Source organism: Anopheles stephensi, chromosome 3 (assembly GCF_013141755.1).
Source record: "Anopheles stephensi strain Indian chromosome 3, UCI_ANSTEP_V1.0, whole genome shotgun sequence".
Classification (NCBI taxonomy): domain Eukaryota; kingdom Metazoa; phylum Arthropoda; class Insecta; order Diptera; family Culicidae; genus Anopheles; species Anopheles stephensi.
Genome location: NC_050203.1, coordinates 78,647,297 through 78,662,073, shown reverse-complemented (window position 1 = coordinate 78,662,073; position 14,777 = coordinate 78,647,297). Strand labels below are relative to the sequence as shown.

At 46.7% G+C, this 14,777-nt stretch overlaps 1 protein-coding gene across 1 annotated transcript in view; it reads left to right on the top strand.

Annotated features, from left to right (window-relative positions):
* The window catches only part of LOC118514666 (serine-rich adhesin for platelets-like), a 64,120-nt gene that overhangs the window by 45,346 nt on the left and 3,997 nt on the right, over positions 1–14,777 (top strand). Inside the window, exon 4 of the mRNA XM_036061707.1 lies at positions 3,315–3,855. Coding sequence (XP_035917600.1) covers positions 3,402–3,855 — 454 coding nt within the window. The 5' untranslated portion in view covers positions 3,315–3,401. The remainder of the gene's footprint in view (positions 1–3,314; positions 3,856–14,777) is intronic.

Here is a 14,777-nt window from a genome sequence, read left to right as displayed (position 1 = left end):
GGTTTTGCAATACATTGCTGAAGCTAGAAGAAAATACAAATATTCCTTTGTTGTTTTGTATTTTGCCTACCTTCAGGCGCTAACTAACCGATAAACTTTAAGAATCGCTAACTAACCGATAAAATTTGCATACCTTGAAGCGCAAAATTAAGACTTTTTTCTTACTCGAAGAAAATGCAAATATTCCACTCATGTTTCGTAATTGTATACTTCTAGGCGTAAACAGGGAGAAATAATTCTTTAATCCTCCTACAAGCTGTCCCATCCGCTCATGAATCAATTGAGCTTTACAAGATCGAAACATATTACCCCTTTGCATTGCCTGTCCAACCAACTCAACTTCAATTAGCGCACCAGCTAACAAACGAGCGCAAGATTTATGGTGCGCAAGATATCATCCTAATGTGCACGCGCCATTTACTTTGCACCTCTTGTTTTAACGACGATCCGGCATCTTGTGCGCATTACCCGGCCCCCACAACACTTAACACCTTCTTAAGGTTAAAACGGTCGTTCCCAGAAGAGGATTAGTTCCCGAGCGTAGTGCGATCGATCGATTACCATCCATCAATGACCGCCCTACGATGCCTAGGGCACGTGTGCACCGTCGTCAGCACCGATTAAAAGCCCACCAGCCCACCAGAGCAAAGTGCAGCCAAAGTCCACCACCAACGCATCGAAATCGTTTTCCGGTTTCGTCATCCGCTTTGGGGATGATTCTAGCTGTCTTGGCGAGTTACCTGTTTTCTTTGGCTTTTAAGCGATTTGCTCACGCGCCTAAGAACTAGATGGAAACGTCGTCGTTAAGATCGCTTTTGGGATGTTTCATTCTGCGTAATCCGAACCATTTCCGGTTGAGCGTGTTCTAACGCGTTCCTCGGAGAGCATTAGATGCGCTGCGCAGAAGATGATGTTGTCTTCGTGGCGAATGAAATAATTTTTTATGGCATACGGGAAACATCCTGCTCAACAAGAACCCATCGACCGAAAAAAGGAGAGAGGCAGTGGTGAAAAACTAGTTTTGGCGCGCCGTGTAAAACACATTCGTCCGGCGCCGATCACGATGACAGGTTCGCTCGATCATCCTTTCGCGCGCTGTCAACGATCAACGGCACAGAAGACTTCACACACCGGAGCACTGGATCCCGGGAACTTAATCCGTGGTGTTTCGGGTGTTTTAGTTGCTGTCGTTTGCAGGCTCCGAACCGTCACACCCTTGAAAAGAGCTGCTGGGAGAGAACGAAAATCCTTCCGCTACGCTAAACCTTTTAGCGTACCGACGCGTACAAGTGCAATGTCGCGTGGAGCCCGTAACGATCGATCCTGCCGATAGCTGGAACGCAGGGTTTATTTATGGGTACTATTTCACCCGGGTTTGATTAATAAACTACATTACTTTATGGGTGTCGTTTGCGTGTACATGTACCACACTTTCCATTTAACTTCCATCCTCCATCCGGAGTTCCCTTGCTGACCCCCTTGTGGGTGAATCATCATTTAAAACAAAAGCAACTGTAAAACACTGTTTCCGAACATGCTGCTGGGTTCATTCTTCATTAAAATTCTTCCACCAAGCCATCGGCAGATCGGCACAGATAAAATCCTTTCCCTTCGTTTGGGGGGAGGGTGCAATTCTTGCGTGGGCGATACTGTGAAAGGACACTCACGCTGTGGCGCAATAAATCTCTGCCGAGGAACCCATTAGGGGCGCACGCGGGATTATAGCGGCCATCTTTACCACGAGGACATGTCGAAAGAGGTCGAAATAATTGTGAAGGTGAAGAAGATCGAGGGGGTGGGGGGTGTTGTGGTGGGCAGAAAGGAGAATACACCGATCGCTCATCTTCCATTTCCGCTTGTCAGATTGCGTTTGTGCGATATAAATGTCCGCAAAGGGTTTAATTGGGTGGTAGAAGCCTCGCATGGGGAGTGCTTTCGGGGGTTGTTTTATGATGTGGGGAAAGTATCTTTCCAATCCAACTGTCATCACTCGGTGTTCTTCACCGATAAACGCTCCCAACAGTTATAATATGCCGGACATTCCAAAACATCACAAAAGCTTGTTCTTTTGGAGCACAAACAAACACAAGTCCCGTCGCGAATTCAAGCCACCATGACCAATTCAAACCAACTCTGCTTCTTTCTCTTCAAATCCGCGTCGACAAACACCCATTCGAAGATGCGAAAGATTTGTTAGACCGCTGGGTGTGTTTAACGACTTCTCATTAATTAGCTAAAGTCATTACCGGACGGATCGTCGGCTAATTGTACCCTAAATGGTGCAACTAGCCATTTCGCACTCCACCATGCCAGCTCCAATAAATGACAGTTGCAACAAACGATAAATCACCACCTGCTGCTGCCGCTAATGCTGCAACTTGATCAAACCCGTCTCCTCTTCGCTGACACTGAATGAGTGACCGCTACGTCCAACGCGTACTAATTGCACGGCTTAGGGCAGTGTTTTATTACGGGCCGCTTTGCGATGGCTAGAAGAGACACCATTATGTTGACACTCGTGCTGGAGTGGCCGGAGTTCCCGTGATGTTCCTCCCCGTCCCGAGTGGTAGAAATAAATCCATCCAATCTGATCCGATCCGATAGCCTTCACCGGTCGGGCAGGTCGGGATCGTCTTCTGGCTCGCGATCAGGTGCATGTCTTGGTCTTGGTTTCTAGTTCGGCATCGTTGCTTTGTTCTTTGCACAGTGGCATCAACACTGCGAGAACTGCTTAGTACGACACATTTTTCTTGCTTGTTGATGAGACTGTTTTATTGTCCGTTCGCTTCTTGCGCGTTTATTTGAGCAAAAATAGCAAACGATGAGCAACACAAAACACAGCAACTTACCTTGACAGTGCAGTGGCTTGCGTAGACAACGCCGTCAATTATGGTCCCCTCAGAGACCCCGGTCGGCGGTAATCATAGGTTCATTGGGCGTCTGTTCAATGGGTGCGTTCGTTATTTGCACCGAAAGGATGTTTGTGTGTCCTCTGTCATTAACGGCCGCTACCTATCCGATCGGTGGAAGCAAGCAATCCCTCCGCCAGAAAGGAATCCCCCGAGGACGGCACCGGCCGCATGATACAAGTTATGTCGCAGTGTAACGATCGCTTAAAGATACACTTTTTATTGTGCCTATAAAGATGAATTCAATTAAAACTCCGTCGTCGTCGTCGTCGCTGGAGTCCTCTTCGCCAGTTCAGCAAAACAATTTCATTGCCATTCCCTTTCCTCTAATTTCGATTCACCTTTCTAAATGCTTTTTTGCTTCGTTGCACTTATGTTGCTCCCATCTCTCTCTCTACTTCGCAGAGTTTATCGACCGGCCGCCGCCGCAACGCTAACGACAAACACTTGCCACCCGGTGGACCCCGGACGATGCAATAATTGGCCGGCACGATGAGATGGTTTAAACGATCGACCGAGTCGCCGAAACTGCTCAGTCTGTCCCCGCTGCGACACTCCGAGTCCGGGAATGTCTACGGCGGTAATGAACCGGCCGGGCTGTCGCTGGCCCGGCACGATCGCACCGACGCCGGGGCAACGATCGCCCGGCGCAGAAGTGCGGGCGATGGAGGTGGAGGAATTTTCGGGATGAATCCAGCCGGCGGACCGGCAGAGGAGTTGCCGGCTGCCGCGGTCGGGATATCGAACTCACCGTCCAGTTCGTCCACCACGTCCGGTTCGTCCGGTTCGAGTGGATCCTCACCGTCGACCAACTCGTCCTCCAGCTCGACAACCTCCAGCAGCTCCCCATTTTCCTACACCAGTGACAGCAGCAGTAGTGGTGGTGTTGCTGGACAGAGGACCCTCCAGTCCGGAACTGCCACCACGCCAAGGAAATCCCGCATCGGTAAGTGTACAAGATTGATGCAAATATCCGGACTTTAGGGGTAGGGGTTTATTTTTTGAGACTGCGCATTCTAGCCAGGTCCTGGACAGGAAGAACAGGAAGAGAATCATTTTGTGAGTACCGAAAAATAGCAGTCCACCAAAGCCTGTGGTCGGCTCGTTGACAGGCTAACGATCGGAAACAAATGGATCGCTCATGGGGCGTTCACACGCAAGATCGCTTCAAAGTTCGGACGCTAGAGCACGGGTTTAAAATTGTGCCTTGTGGCACTGCACTGAAATCGGGCACACCAAACCACACACAACAACAGCTGCGCTTCTGGCAGGTTTCGTGTGGATTAAGCGCACGCCATCACGGCATCAGGTATCGGAAAGCTTCGATTGAGGAAGAACGCAATCTTTTCGTCCGTCCGGCGTTGTGGTTGGTCCACGATCATCTTAAATTAGTTTCTTCCAGATACGGAAGCGGGGGGGAGAGGATCATTTCGCACAGTGGGATTTTGATCGGTCAAAAGAGTGGCGATGTTTGCTTAACCCCAGAATATACTGGCCGCACACAGTCGTCCACCGTGACTAAAAATAAACCCGTGCGTTGCGGTCGCTAATTGTTACGTTACGCGTGACACGACTCATCGTCGCGTGCTGGCGTACTTTCTCTTCCTCATTCTCCCCCCTCGAGCGCAGAACCGATCGCCACTGATCATCCTAATGACCTCCCGGGGTGCGATCGCTCCGGGAGCACAAACAGCCGTACCGTGATCTCTCGCCCATATTTCATCGTTAATCTTCCGTACACGCGGTCCGGCGTGACACATGACTTGATTCCTTCATTTGCGGTCCCGAAAACGCAGCAGTTGCGTTCCAGGGATCGTTGGATCGCGGAAATGGATGAACTTGTTCGCTTAATTGCTTTCGCGCTGCGTGTATCGATACGGTTGGCGCGTGCCGTAGGTAGAACACCCGTACGCCATACCGTGGGCAGTTTGGTTGGTTCTAACCCGAAGATGTTTTGCAAGATGCCACCAACAGCGAATGCTACCCCCGCACGAATCTGTCCGGGGTGTGGCGTTTGCGATTGTGGTGTCGCATAAAATTCGCATAAAATAGTCAAATTTATGATGGACTGGAAGCGCGTGTTTATGACTTATGTGACAAGCTGAAGATGAAGCTCGAGGGCTGGAGAGAATCGAGGTCTTGACGATTTTGGAGGTGATCGCTTGACGTGAAAAGAATGTCCCATGTGACGCCAAATTTCGAAGAGTCTTACACGCTACTCCACTTTCCACCCGTGTTGAAAAGTGGAACAGGAACTCGACGGAACCGGAGCAAGTAGATGTGGAGCGCAGTTTGATGAGCGTCATAAATCACACGATGATGTGAATGCACCGGACCCGATGCGGTGGTGTCCTCACGGTACAGGTGAAACTCTTGGTGGCACCATAGCCGCCGCAATGCATCGCTGGTCATTGTCATTGTCATGCAAGATTGGACCTTAAGCTTCACCAAGAGTGTGCATATTTTACACCACAGAACCCCCTTGTCCATCAGGTTCCCAAACACGCGAAGCACACCCAACAAAACACGGGCGAAAACGCGAGGACAAAACAAAAGCATGCTGCCCCATTTTGATGGGTGTTGTTTGTTTGCCTCTGTTCTGCCGCGACATGTCCACATGGTCAGTGGGCCATGTTTGCTTGAGTATGGGCTGTTTGTTTTGGGAAAACGGAAGAAAGTTGTTGTACGGAAATTCGGTGGAAGTTGCTGCTTGTTGAGACACAATTAAAGAGCTCGATTTCTACTTGCAAAATTTAGCAAATCGAGTTGATGAAAAAATGCGCCTGAAAGTATGCAATCGGATGACTGGTGAGCATTTTTTCCAAATCTTTAGCCGCATGCAGGTGTAGCGCTTCTAAAAACAAATAATTTTAAAACGAAGCTTAATTTCTCAGGCTAATTTATTTAAATTCATCGTTTTCATCCCATTTGTCATGTCGCCTTTCAGGTTCCTATCTGCCGCAGTTTCCAATATCGTCCAACAAAATTTATTCCCCCCGAAATTGACCGGTTTTTTGGGGTGATTAATATATAACCGTTGGCCATGCTTTATTGGATCTATCTCCCTGACTCTTTTATGCTGGTTCCCTTACCGCTTGAAATGGTGATGTAACGCACGGCTGATGCTGCCGATGCTGCAACAACCAAACAAACGGTTGATAGGGCCCAACCGTTCGATAAGCACCGACCGGAGAAATGGAAATGAGTTATTTAGTAATCATTGGGCGGCCCTACAGCAACCGTTACCCCACAATGGGTGGAAAGTGTTTGGAAATGCTTTAGCTTTTGCCTCGGGGTAATACACTTGACCCGCCGACCGGTGATCTGGTTTATGGAACGCTGCACGGCTAAATTACAGACGAGCAGCAGCAGCAGCAGCAGCGCTCAACAACATCGAAGTGCACTAAAAATGGTTTAACCTTATTAATTCAATTTGTTCACCCCCCCAATCGACGTGGTGGATGTTGCACGTTTCCACGACCGCCCATTAACCTACTGAACCGCGTCCGGATTGATTCGTTTTTCCATCTACCGACTCCCAAGCGCCCCAAGACTCTGCCTTTAGAAATATTCGACAGGAAAGTGTAAAATACTTCCTAGCCTGGATATATTTTTTTCCTTCCAAGTTCCAACCCTAGCAGAGAGAGAGAGCGACGAGCTCTGATAAGTGATTTTTCCTGCACAAAAAGCAGTATTTACCTTTGGCCGGCAAACGATCGTGTGATCTCAATTCCACCTAAATGCACTCGTGAAATTGATCGGTTGACCCCATCAGAGACCTCCCCGCCCCCCCCCCCCCCCCCCATTTGCCGGTCGCGCGGGTTGGCAAAAAAGGGAGTGAAATGTTGCCTTCCGAGACAACGGGGAAAATTACCTTCCAATTCAAACGATTTAACCGACGGAAAGAAATAAAATACTCTTGCGGTCGCCCGGGTGTAATTGAAACAGTGCTGGGCACGTAAAAGCAAACCTCAGCTCGGAATGGCTAGCGGTGCTCTGGATCCATCTCTTCCGAAAGGGCGCTTCCCGGTTAACATCCGACCGGGCACGTGTGGGCGTGTAAAAAGCAGGAAACACCGGAATGCCGAGCAAGAAAGAAAATAAGCCGCAGCGAATGTGTTTGAATGTGGTGCAGGAAGGAAGTAACGGCGGCCGATGTGGGTCATCAAGCATAGGTACCGAACCCCGTAATGACCGAGCCTAGTGTTGTGGGCAGAGCAAAAGGGCTTTCGGGTTTGATCCATTTCGGAAGTATCTTGCTAGCAAACCGGGAAGAACGTGCCTTAGTAATGATAATGACCCGTGATGTCCGATCTCTCCGGGATTGAGAGTCTACATAAGATATTCTTTGGCGCAGGTTAACTTGCTTCCCTATAACACGATAAGTGCTTTAATTGGAGAAGGTACCGCTGGTGGTGCGATGCTGACCTACGGTTCATTTACTAAATCAAACCCACCCCAACGCTTGAATTGATCCGCTAACGAGCAATAATTGAGCCTTAAGCTTCAGGGTTCCTGAACTAATCCACGCTCGATGCGGTCCACTTCTTAACCAGAGTTCGATGGAGCCCTACAATTAGTGGGCTCTTCTCCCAAAAAAAATAAAAAACATCTCCCATACCTTCCATACCCATAGCTCACAGCAACCGTCAAATTAGACAAGTAGCAGCACTGACCCAATCAAGAATGATGCATGAGATCGTTCACATGTTGCGCCACCACGCTCACGCTGCTTTTGCTGCGCGGTTTTGGGTGTTGCGAAATATGCCCGCGTACCCATCCACGTTCAGATCGCATCGTCGTCTGCATGGTACGTCGACCATAATGGACCGTACCGTGGTTTTGCCTAATCGTTACCGCGCCGTACAAAAAAGGGTAATCATAATCATTAGTGCAGCACGGCCGCGCGGTAAGGATGCACCGCCGTACGAATTCCTGCACGTTTTGGCCAGTGTTCGATGCTACCCTTGGCCACCCCTTTTGGGTGCCGTACCGGATCGTGTGTGTGAAGAATGCAAATTTGGAAGGAAGCTTCAATTATGGCCACGGACTCTGGTCGACTCCAACCTCCAACGCAGTGTAACGACCTGCAACTGTTTGGCCTTCGCTTAGTCCAGCCAGCGGCTCGGTTACGAAATGCGCTAGCTCCGAGAAGAGCCGCAATCTCAACGAGCCGCGCTTCCATCGTTCCATCACAGCTACATAAAAGAACATTTCCAACAGTAGCATAGCGCCGAGCGATGGCGCCCGGCTCCACATCCGGCGATCAGGAATACAGAATGTATTATAAGTAATCCAACCACATATTTGTCAATCATAGCTCGCCGGGGAACAGTTGGAACAAACGTAGAAGAAAAGCTACCCATTTCCTGTCGTAATTCTCGTTCGCGCTTCTTTTTCCCCCATCCCATGCAGCTTGACAGATGCTAATAACTCACGTGCTCATTCGTCGATCGTCGCCAGCGGAGAGCGCCGGAGACGATCGCGAGTTCTTGAGAGGAATTCCTCCTCCAGCAGGCTAGTTTATGGAAGTAGGTTTATTGGAACGAGTGCGCTATTTGCTTCTTTCCTGTCCCGATGATGTCTGTACAATGTGTTTTGATGTGTTTGAAGAGATCTGGATGTCTGGTCGGACATTCTGCAGCTGAATCTCCGTGTTCGTTTTACCCAGCCCAGGTGACATCGGGCCCTTCTAAGATCAGACGACACAACCGGTTGTAATTACCAACACATGATTGCGGCACTGTTAATACCAATTTCAATGTAATTTCAGTTGCACTACACACACCTGTTCTTCTTCTGTGTGGAATGACATCGACAATCGAAATCTGGCAATAATTTCTTGTAATTGGAGCAATTAATTGCATCATATGGCCTGGAAAAATTATATCATATTTATTCTTTAGTAGCTCCATAATAAAGCTCTAATCGCTCTGAGGTAGTAACACCAAAAATACAGCTTCAAGATTTCTTGATTAAATTAGAGCATAACATAACTTCAATTTCCTCTTTATACTAAGTACAGAAAAAGTTTTCTGTTCTGTAGAAACGAAGAGATAAATATGAGCTGTCATCCGGATTTGAACTCACAACTAACCGAGCTGCAACGCCTGCGCTGAGCGTTCTCGGCTATTATACCTTACCTCACCCAGATCATTTAGTACGCAAAAAAGAAGGACCTAACTTGATATTATTCTTTAAACTGTAGCTTCTCATCTACTAAAATATGGAAAGCAGAGACTATTTTATCAGAAAATATTATTTACAACTATGAAAATAACTTAAATCATCCCAAAACCAAAAGGGCAAACAAAATATTAATTCGTCACCCGTCACCCCGCTCAAGCTCGATTTGGTATCGCTCATATTAAATGCATAAAATCACGTTGAACTGACCAACCACTTCCCATACTCACGCCAACGAAACGACCCACCCCCGTTTAATCCGTTCAGCAGCGCGCATCCACATTAGCAGCTTGATGGACAATAAAGCCAGCGATAAATTATTTCATTCTTCAACGCCCCGGAAAAAAACAAGTGGCGTATGACGGTCGCTTGACGTTGTGTGATCTGTTTTGCCGTGGACATTTCTCATCACACGCTTCCAAACCGCCTACACCTCGACAGCACGCGCATGGGACGGAGCGAAACATAAATCTAACCCGTTTAGGGAAAATGCTATTCTTTCCCGACTGTCCGCTTTAGCATATGGAAGCAGAAGCTGTTCCAAGTGCCTGTTCGTGTGACGGTGGAGATCCAACCTGCCGGACAGTGGTGATGCTTACCACAACCTGTCAGCAGCAGGTTAATTAATCTTTGCGAATAGCTTCTTACAAGTGTCCCAAAACGTGAGACACTTTGCTAATGTGCAATCGCTTGCCATTAATCATAACGCCTCCGTATGCGTCTCCGTCGCAAGATGTCACTGACCGCACGAGACGACGGTGACCACCTCACGTGGATCGTTACAAACTAGCACGACATTTGTGTGATGGCTCGAAATAGATCAAACCCGACGCCGTGCCCAATCCATTCGTCATGTTTCCCTTCAACATGATTGGGCGGGCACACACTCGCACACACACACACCCGACCCAGCTTACTAAATGTTCTGCTCTGACTAATCGCAATCTCGCCCGAGCACGAGAACTGGGAAGTCCCGATTCATCCCTTCATTATGTAACACGACGCAAGTGACCTCCAAAAAAAAAAACAACCCCCTCCAACGATCCAGCAGGCGCACGCAGAAACATGCAAAAACCGGCAAGTCGCACGATCGTCGGTGTGCGCACGATGATCATGATGTTGATGATGATGATGATGCGAAAACAAGTTTTTATGCTCGTGGGTCAATTTCTTCGGTGTAGGTCGGTTGTTTTTTTTTGTGTGTGGCGTTCGTTTGCGTTTATATGCTCCTTGCGTCACGTTTCGCATTATCGCATCAGGCCTTAATCAGAGAGCGGGCGGCCCTTCCAACGAAACCGGCATGGGTCGCCCATTTATGTTGGGACCTTTTTTTTTTTGTTTGCTGCTCTTCCGAAAGAGGCGAAACATTTATCCCAATTTTTGTGTTTTGGATGTTTTGTTTTTAGCTGTGTTTTGCTTAGTTTTGGGCGTGATCTAGATCGTGTAGGGTCTGCATAAAGAGAGCGCGTTATTGCTGTAGAGATGATTTTATTATCTTTTGTTCTTTATTTATATATTTTATTTTTTTTCCATTTTTTGTGTTATTAATTTAAATTTTTCAATTATTTTGTTTTTTTATTAATTTAATACATAACATGATAATATAAAAAAGGTTAAAAATGAGCAAACACTGCAACAAAAATATTCAAAATTTGTTAAAAAGCTTATCAAAATAATAATAAATATAAAATTAAAATAAAATAAAATAAAGAATAATTATTTTAAAAGACGGTATGAAACATTTGCCAACAAATATAAAATCAACGAAACAAAACAATAAAGATTCAGAACAAGCGAGATACTCTCATTGAAATATAAAAGTTGATTAAAAACTTAAAACAAATAAGAAATTTACTAAATTGCATTTGAAAATGCATAAAACCAAGCAAAACTCCACAAATACTTCATAAAATAAAAGAAAAAAACAACTAAAGGCCCATCATCAACGTTGAATATGGTCCGATTCCTCTTCTCGATCTCGATTTGGTTCCCGATTTTTGCTTTGGCCCGCTTGCAAATATCATGCGACTAGGAACCTGTTTCCCCATCCTATCGACCCAGAAGGGGTTTTAAGGTTATACATGAATGAGAGAGAAAAAAAAGCCCCCAGCAAACATGACCACATGTCGGGCGCGGCATTTACTTTCCCTTTTGTTCACTCACCCGCCGAACGAGCCTCACCATCCGCTCGCCGATTGCGAATGAAGATGCGAATTGCTCTTAACCTGCCGCAGGGTTAAAATAAAGAAGGGAATCGTTACGAGAATGGTGGCTTGAGACACATAAGCGTGTCCTCGAAAAACTCCCACAGATCACCGACCGGGAGGCATTCGCGATTCAGGGCAGCAGCCAATCGAATCCGATCGATTGATCTCCCATTTGCGGTCTCCCAGTGTAGGCGTCCCCAGTTGTACGTCCTTCCCCGAAGGCAATCCGGCCGGCGGGAACGTTCGGCGGGCTTTTTTATCTCCCGTGTTGCGCCCGGATTTCGCAACACGGAGGTTTCGTATAACGCAATCTCGCAAGCAACCTGCCGTAAGGTCAGCACGCGACAACTTCCCCATTTTATTGCATCCTAACAACCAAAACCCACCAATTCTCATAATTCGCGTACAACTGTTTCATTTATCCTAGCTTCACCGGGCGGCTCTGCTCCGAAGCACTCGGTGAGCTGCAGTTTGGGTCTTCCATTTTCCTTTCACTTGGTCCAACTGGTCGGTCCTCCATTTCCTTTCTATCGCTGTTTATTGATTTGAAGCAGCGCGGTGGGATGGGGAGTTTGGATTGGGATAATTAATTTAATAAATTAATTGGCCACTGTTTTGCCATTTTACTGTGCCCACCACCCTCTAAGGTGGAGAGTTTAAGCGTGACCTTGCATTGTTTTTTACTATTTTCTGCAATCGCGATTTGTGCGAGAGTTGAAGCGGGTTTTTTTTTCGCTCGACGTTATGACTCATTTGTTGTGATCTGTTTTTTTTCTTCCATCATATAACAAGCACCTGTTACAGGTGGGTGGTATTTGATGAAGTTTTGGCGCTGTACGATTAGTATACGGATGTGTGTGATATCGACGAAATGTGCAAGAGAAGAAACATTAATATTTATAAACATTTTCACTTTCACCCAAACGCGTCGGTTTCGTGTGTTTATACTGTGTCGGAAGTTTTTTTTTGGCAGGAAGAAAGTCATCGATTTTATTTGAGTTCCCCGCTCACTTTGCCAACTGCCAAATGTTGTTGTTCCGTTACGGGAGGGGGTTAAGTTTGTATGACACAAGAAAACTGGTTAAACATTGCGCTTTATTAATTAGTGTTTCCGAGGAAAAATCGACACCAAAAACTCGTGTTCTCTGATATGTTATCGCTGTCCCCGAAAAATGAAGCATGTTTACAGGGTTTGCACGCCGAATAAGCAAGCGTCCATGTGTCTAAATAAATCGTCTTTTCGAATTATATACATTCTTGCCGCACTATACTCATGTTTATGAATTTATACACTACATTTACGCTACCTTTAGTTTACCTTAATATTTCTATAATATTATTTTGTATAATCAAACGGATTTTTCTAAAAAAATTTAAAAGATAATTAATTTAGCTTTAATGTAATTAAGTTCTTTTATTCTTAGCTGTATTTCGATGATGAGCAGAACATTTTAAAAATAGATAACAACACAAAACATATTTTTTTAAGTTGAAACTTAACATTTGTTCTATTAAAGTGAACAGTATTGCAAAATTGGTCTGCTTTCTGTGCTAGTCGTAGACATGTGTACACTTCCGATTTGATCAAGTAAAGCCTGTAGTAGCTTCAAAAATTAGACTCGAAACACACCATTCTAGCCGCTCACAGTTTGATTGGACAGACATTCGAGTCAAATATAAAAAAATTAAATTTTAAAATTGTTCTATTGAAGTGGACAATATTGCTTTGAAAGATGTGCATGTAGACGCTTCCATTTTGAGCTGGTAAACCCTGTAGTAGCCACCAAAAAAAAATCAAACGACCTTCCTGATCTGCCTGCTCCCCCGGAAGGCACGCTCCCATTTCCTAAAACCACCATCTGGACCACCGTCAAAAAAGCTCGGTGAACCTCAACTGGGTCCTCTTATCTCACACCCATAACACGTGCGCACCAGACGTTGCGACATCAGCGCATCATCAGCATCGTGGAGGCCGTTTAGAAGTCTTTAAATCCTGTCCCGTTCAACAACCCCCTCATCTCTCTCCTTGTCTTTACATATTTCTGTCACCACAAAGTCTGGCTTGGACATTTCAAGAAGAATTATGTACTGTGCGTAATAAAGTGGTCACGTTCCCATTCTTATTCCGGCACACGTTTTTCACTTACTCAAACTATAGCGACACATTCAATCGACCTGCCAAGTCGTCATACACACAAGGTGGCAGAGGTGTTTGCAAATTCTCTTGAGCAAAAAACGCACCTGTGTGTGCACTTACTTCACACTGCTTCTGGTCCCCCTTTAGTGCTTCGACTCAGATGACTTTCGTAACTGGCCTGAAGGGTGGAAGGGTGTGTGCTGGCTTCTTTCGCTCCACGTTACCCGCGCGCGAGCAATGTGTCAGTCAACTGCAAAGTAGGCAAAATGTGTGTTTTGTAGGCTTGCTTTGAAGCGAGTCACCGTCAGCGGGCCAGCTGTTAATTGATCGAGAGCCATGGATATTTATGTTAATTTATTGTTGTCGACTCTCCACTGTCTATTTTTTGCCCCGGTCCCACACGGTGTGGCTGTGGAATAGTAAACACCCTGTGGGTCACGTCGAACCTCGCGGCTACCATGACACTGCAGATCGATAGATCACCAAATACCCGGTGGAGGGAGTCGTATGGTGTGCGGGTCTAGTAGGGCGAGAGGGACAAATATGATCACATTCAACTTCAGGCCAAGCTACGGGGAATATTAAACGTGTACAGGAATGCTCCATTGCATCCGCTTCCACGGGGATGACTCCCGCGTTTACGTCATCAGTCATAGCAGGCAGCTGATCCGGCGGAACCCGAAGATCACACACAACGCTTGGGCCGGCCTCTCTTATCGCTGTCTTTCTCTCATCGAAGCAACTTTCTCTCTCTCTCTCTCTCGCTCTTTGTGCTGTATTATCGCTCTTATTGCTTTTCTGTGTGTGACGAGGCCTCGCGCGGTCTGAGCCCCCGAGCACCGTCAGTCATTTTAGTTGTGCGATCGGAGTTGATGTCTTTAGTACCGCGTGTAACGATCGTGACACAGAGTGAGCGCTGCAAAACGGAGCCTCGTGATACTGCTGTGAGGATCTCTTGACGATCATCTCTTTGTGTGTGTGTGTGTGTGTGCGTTGAAGATAACTGAAACCGTGTCCTGAGCATCCCCAGACTGACGGGGGGGGATTTCGCGGGAACGCATCCTCATAAATTATACTTCAGGAGGTATATAAAAGTGTCCGGCTTGGCTGCTTGGTTTTATGGTACGAGTGATCAGCGAGTCTCCGACATGGTCGACAGACATGTCAGAATTTTGGTTGACAGAAATTGCTCACTCCCTTCCACGAAGTGACTGTTGGCCGGAGACATGTCGCGACGAGCTCACGGTCGACCCCGGCGGCGTTCTCCGGCATGCAAACATGTCTCTCATTCGAATGCAGTTTTGGGGGCACAGGCAAGAATGGGCCAGCAAAATGGAG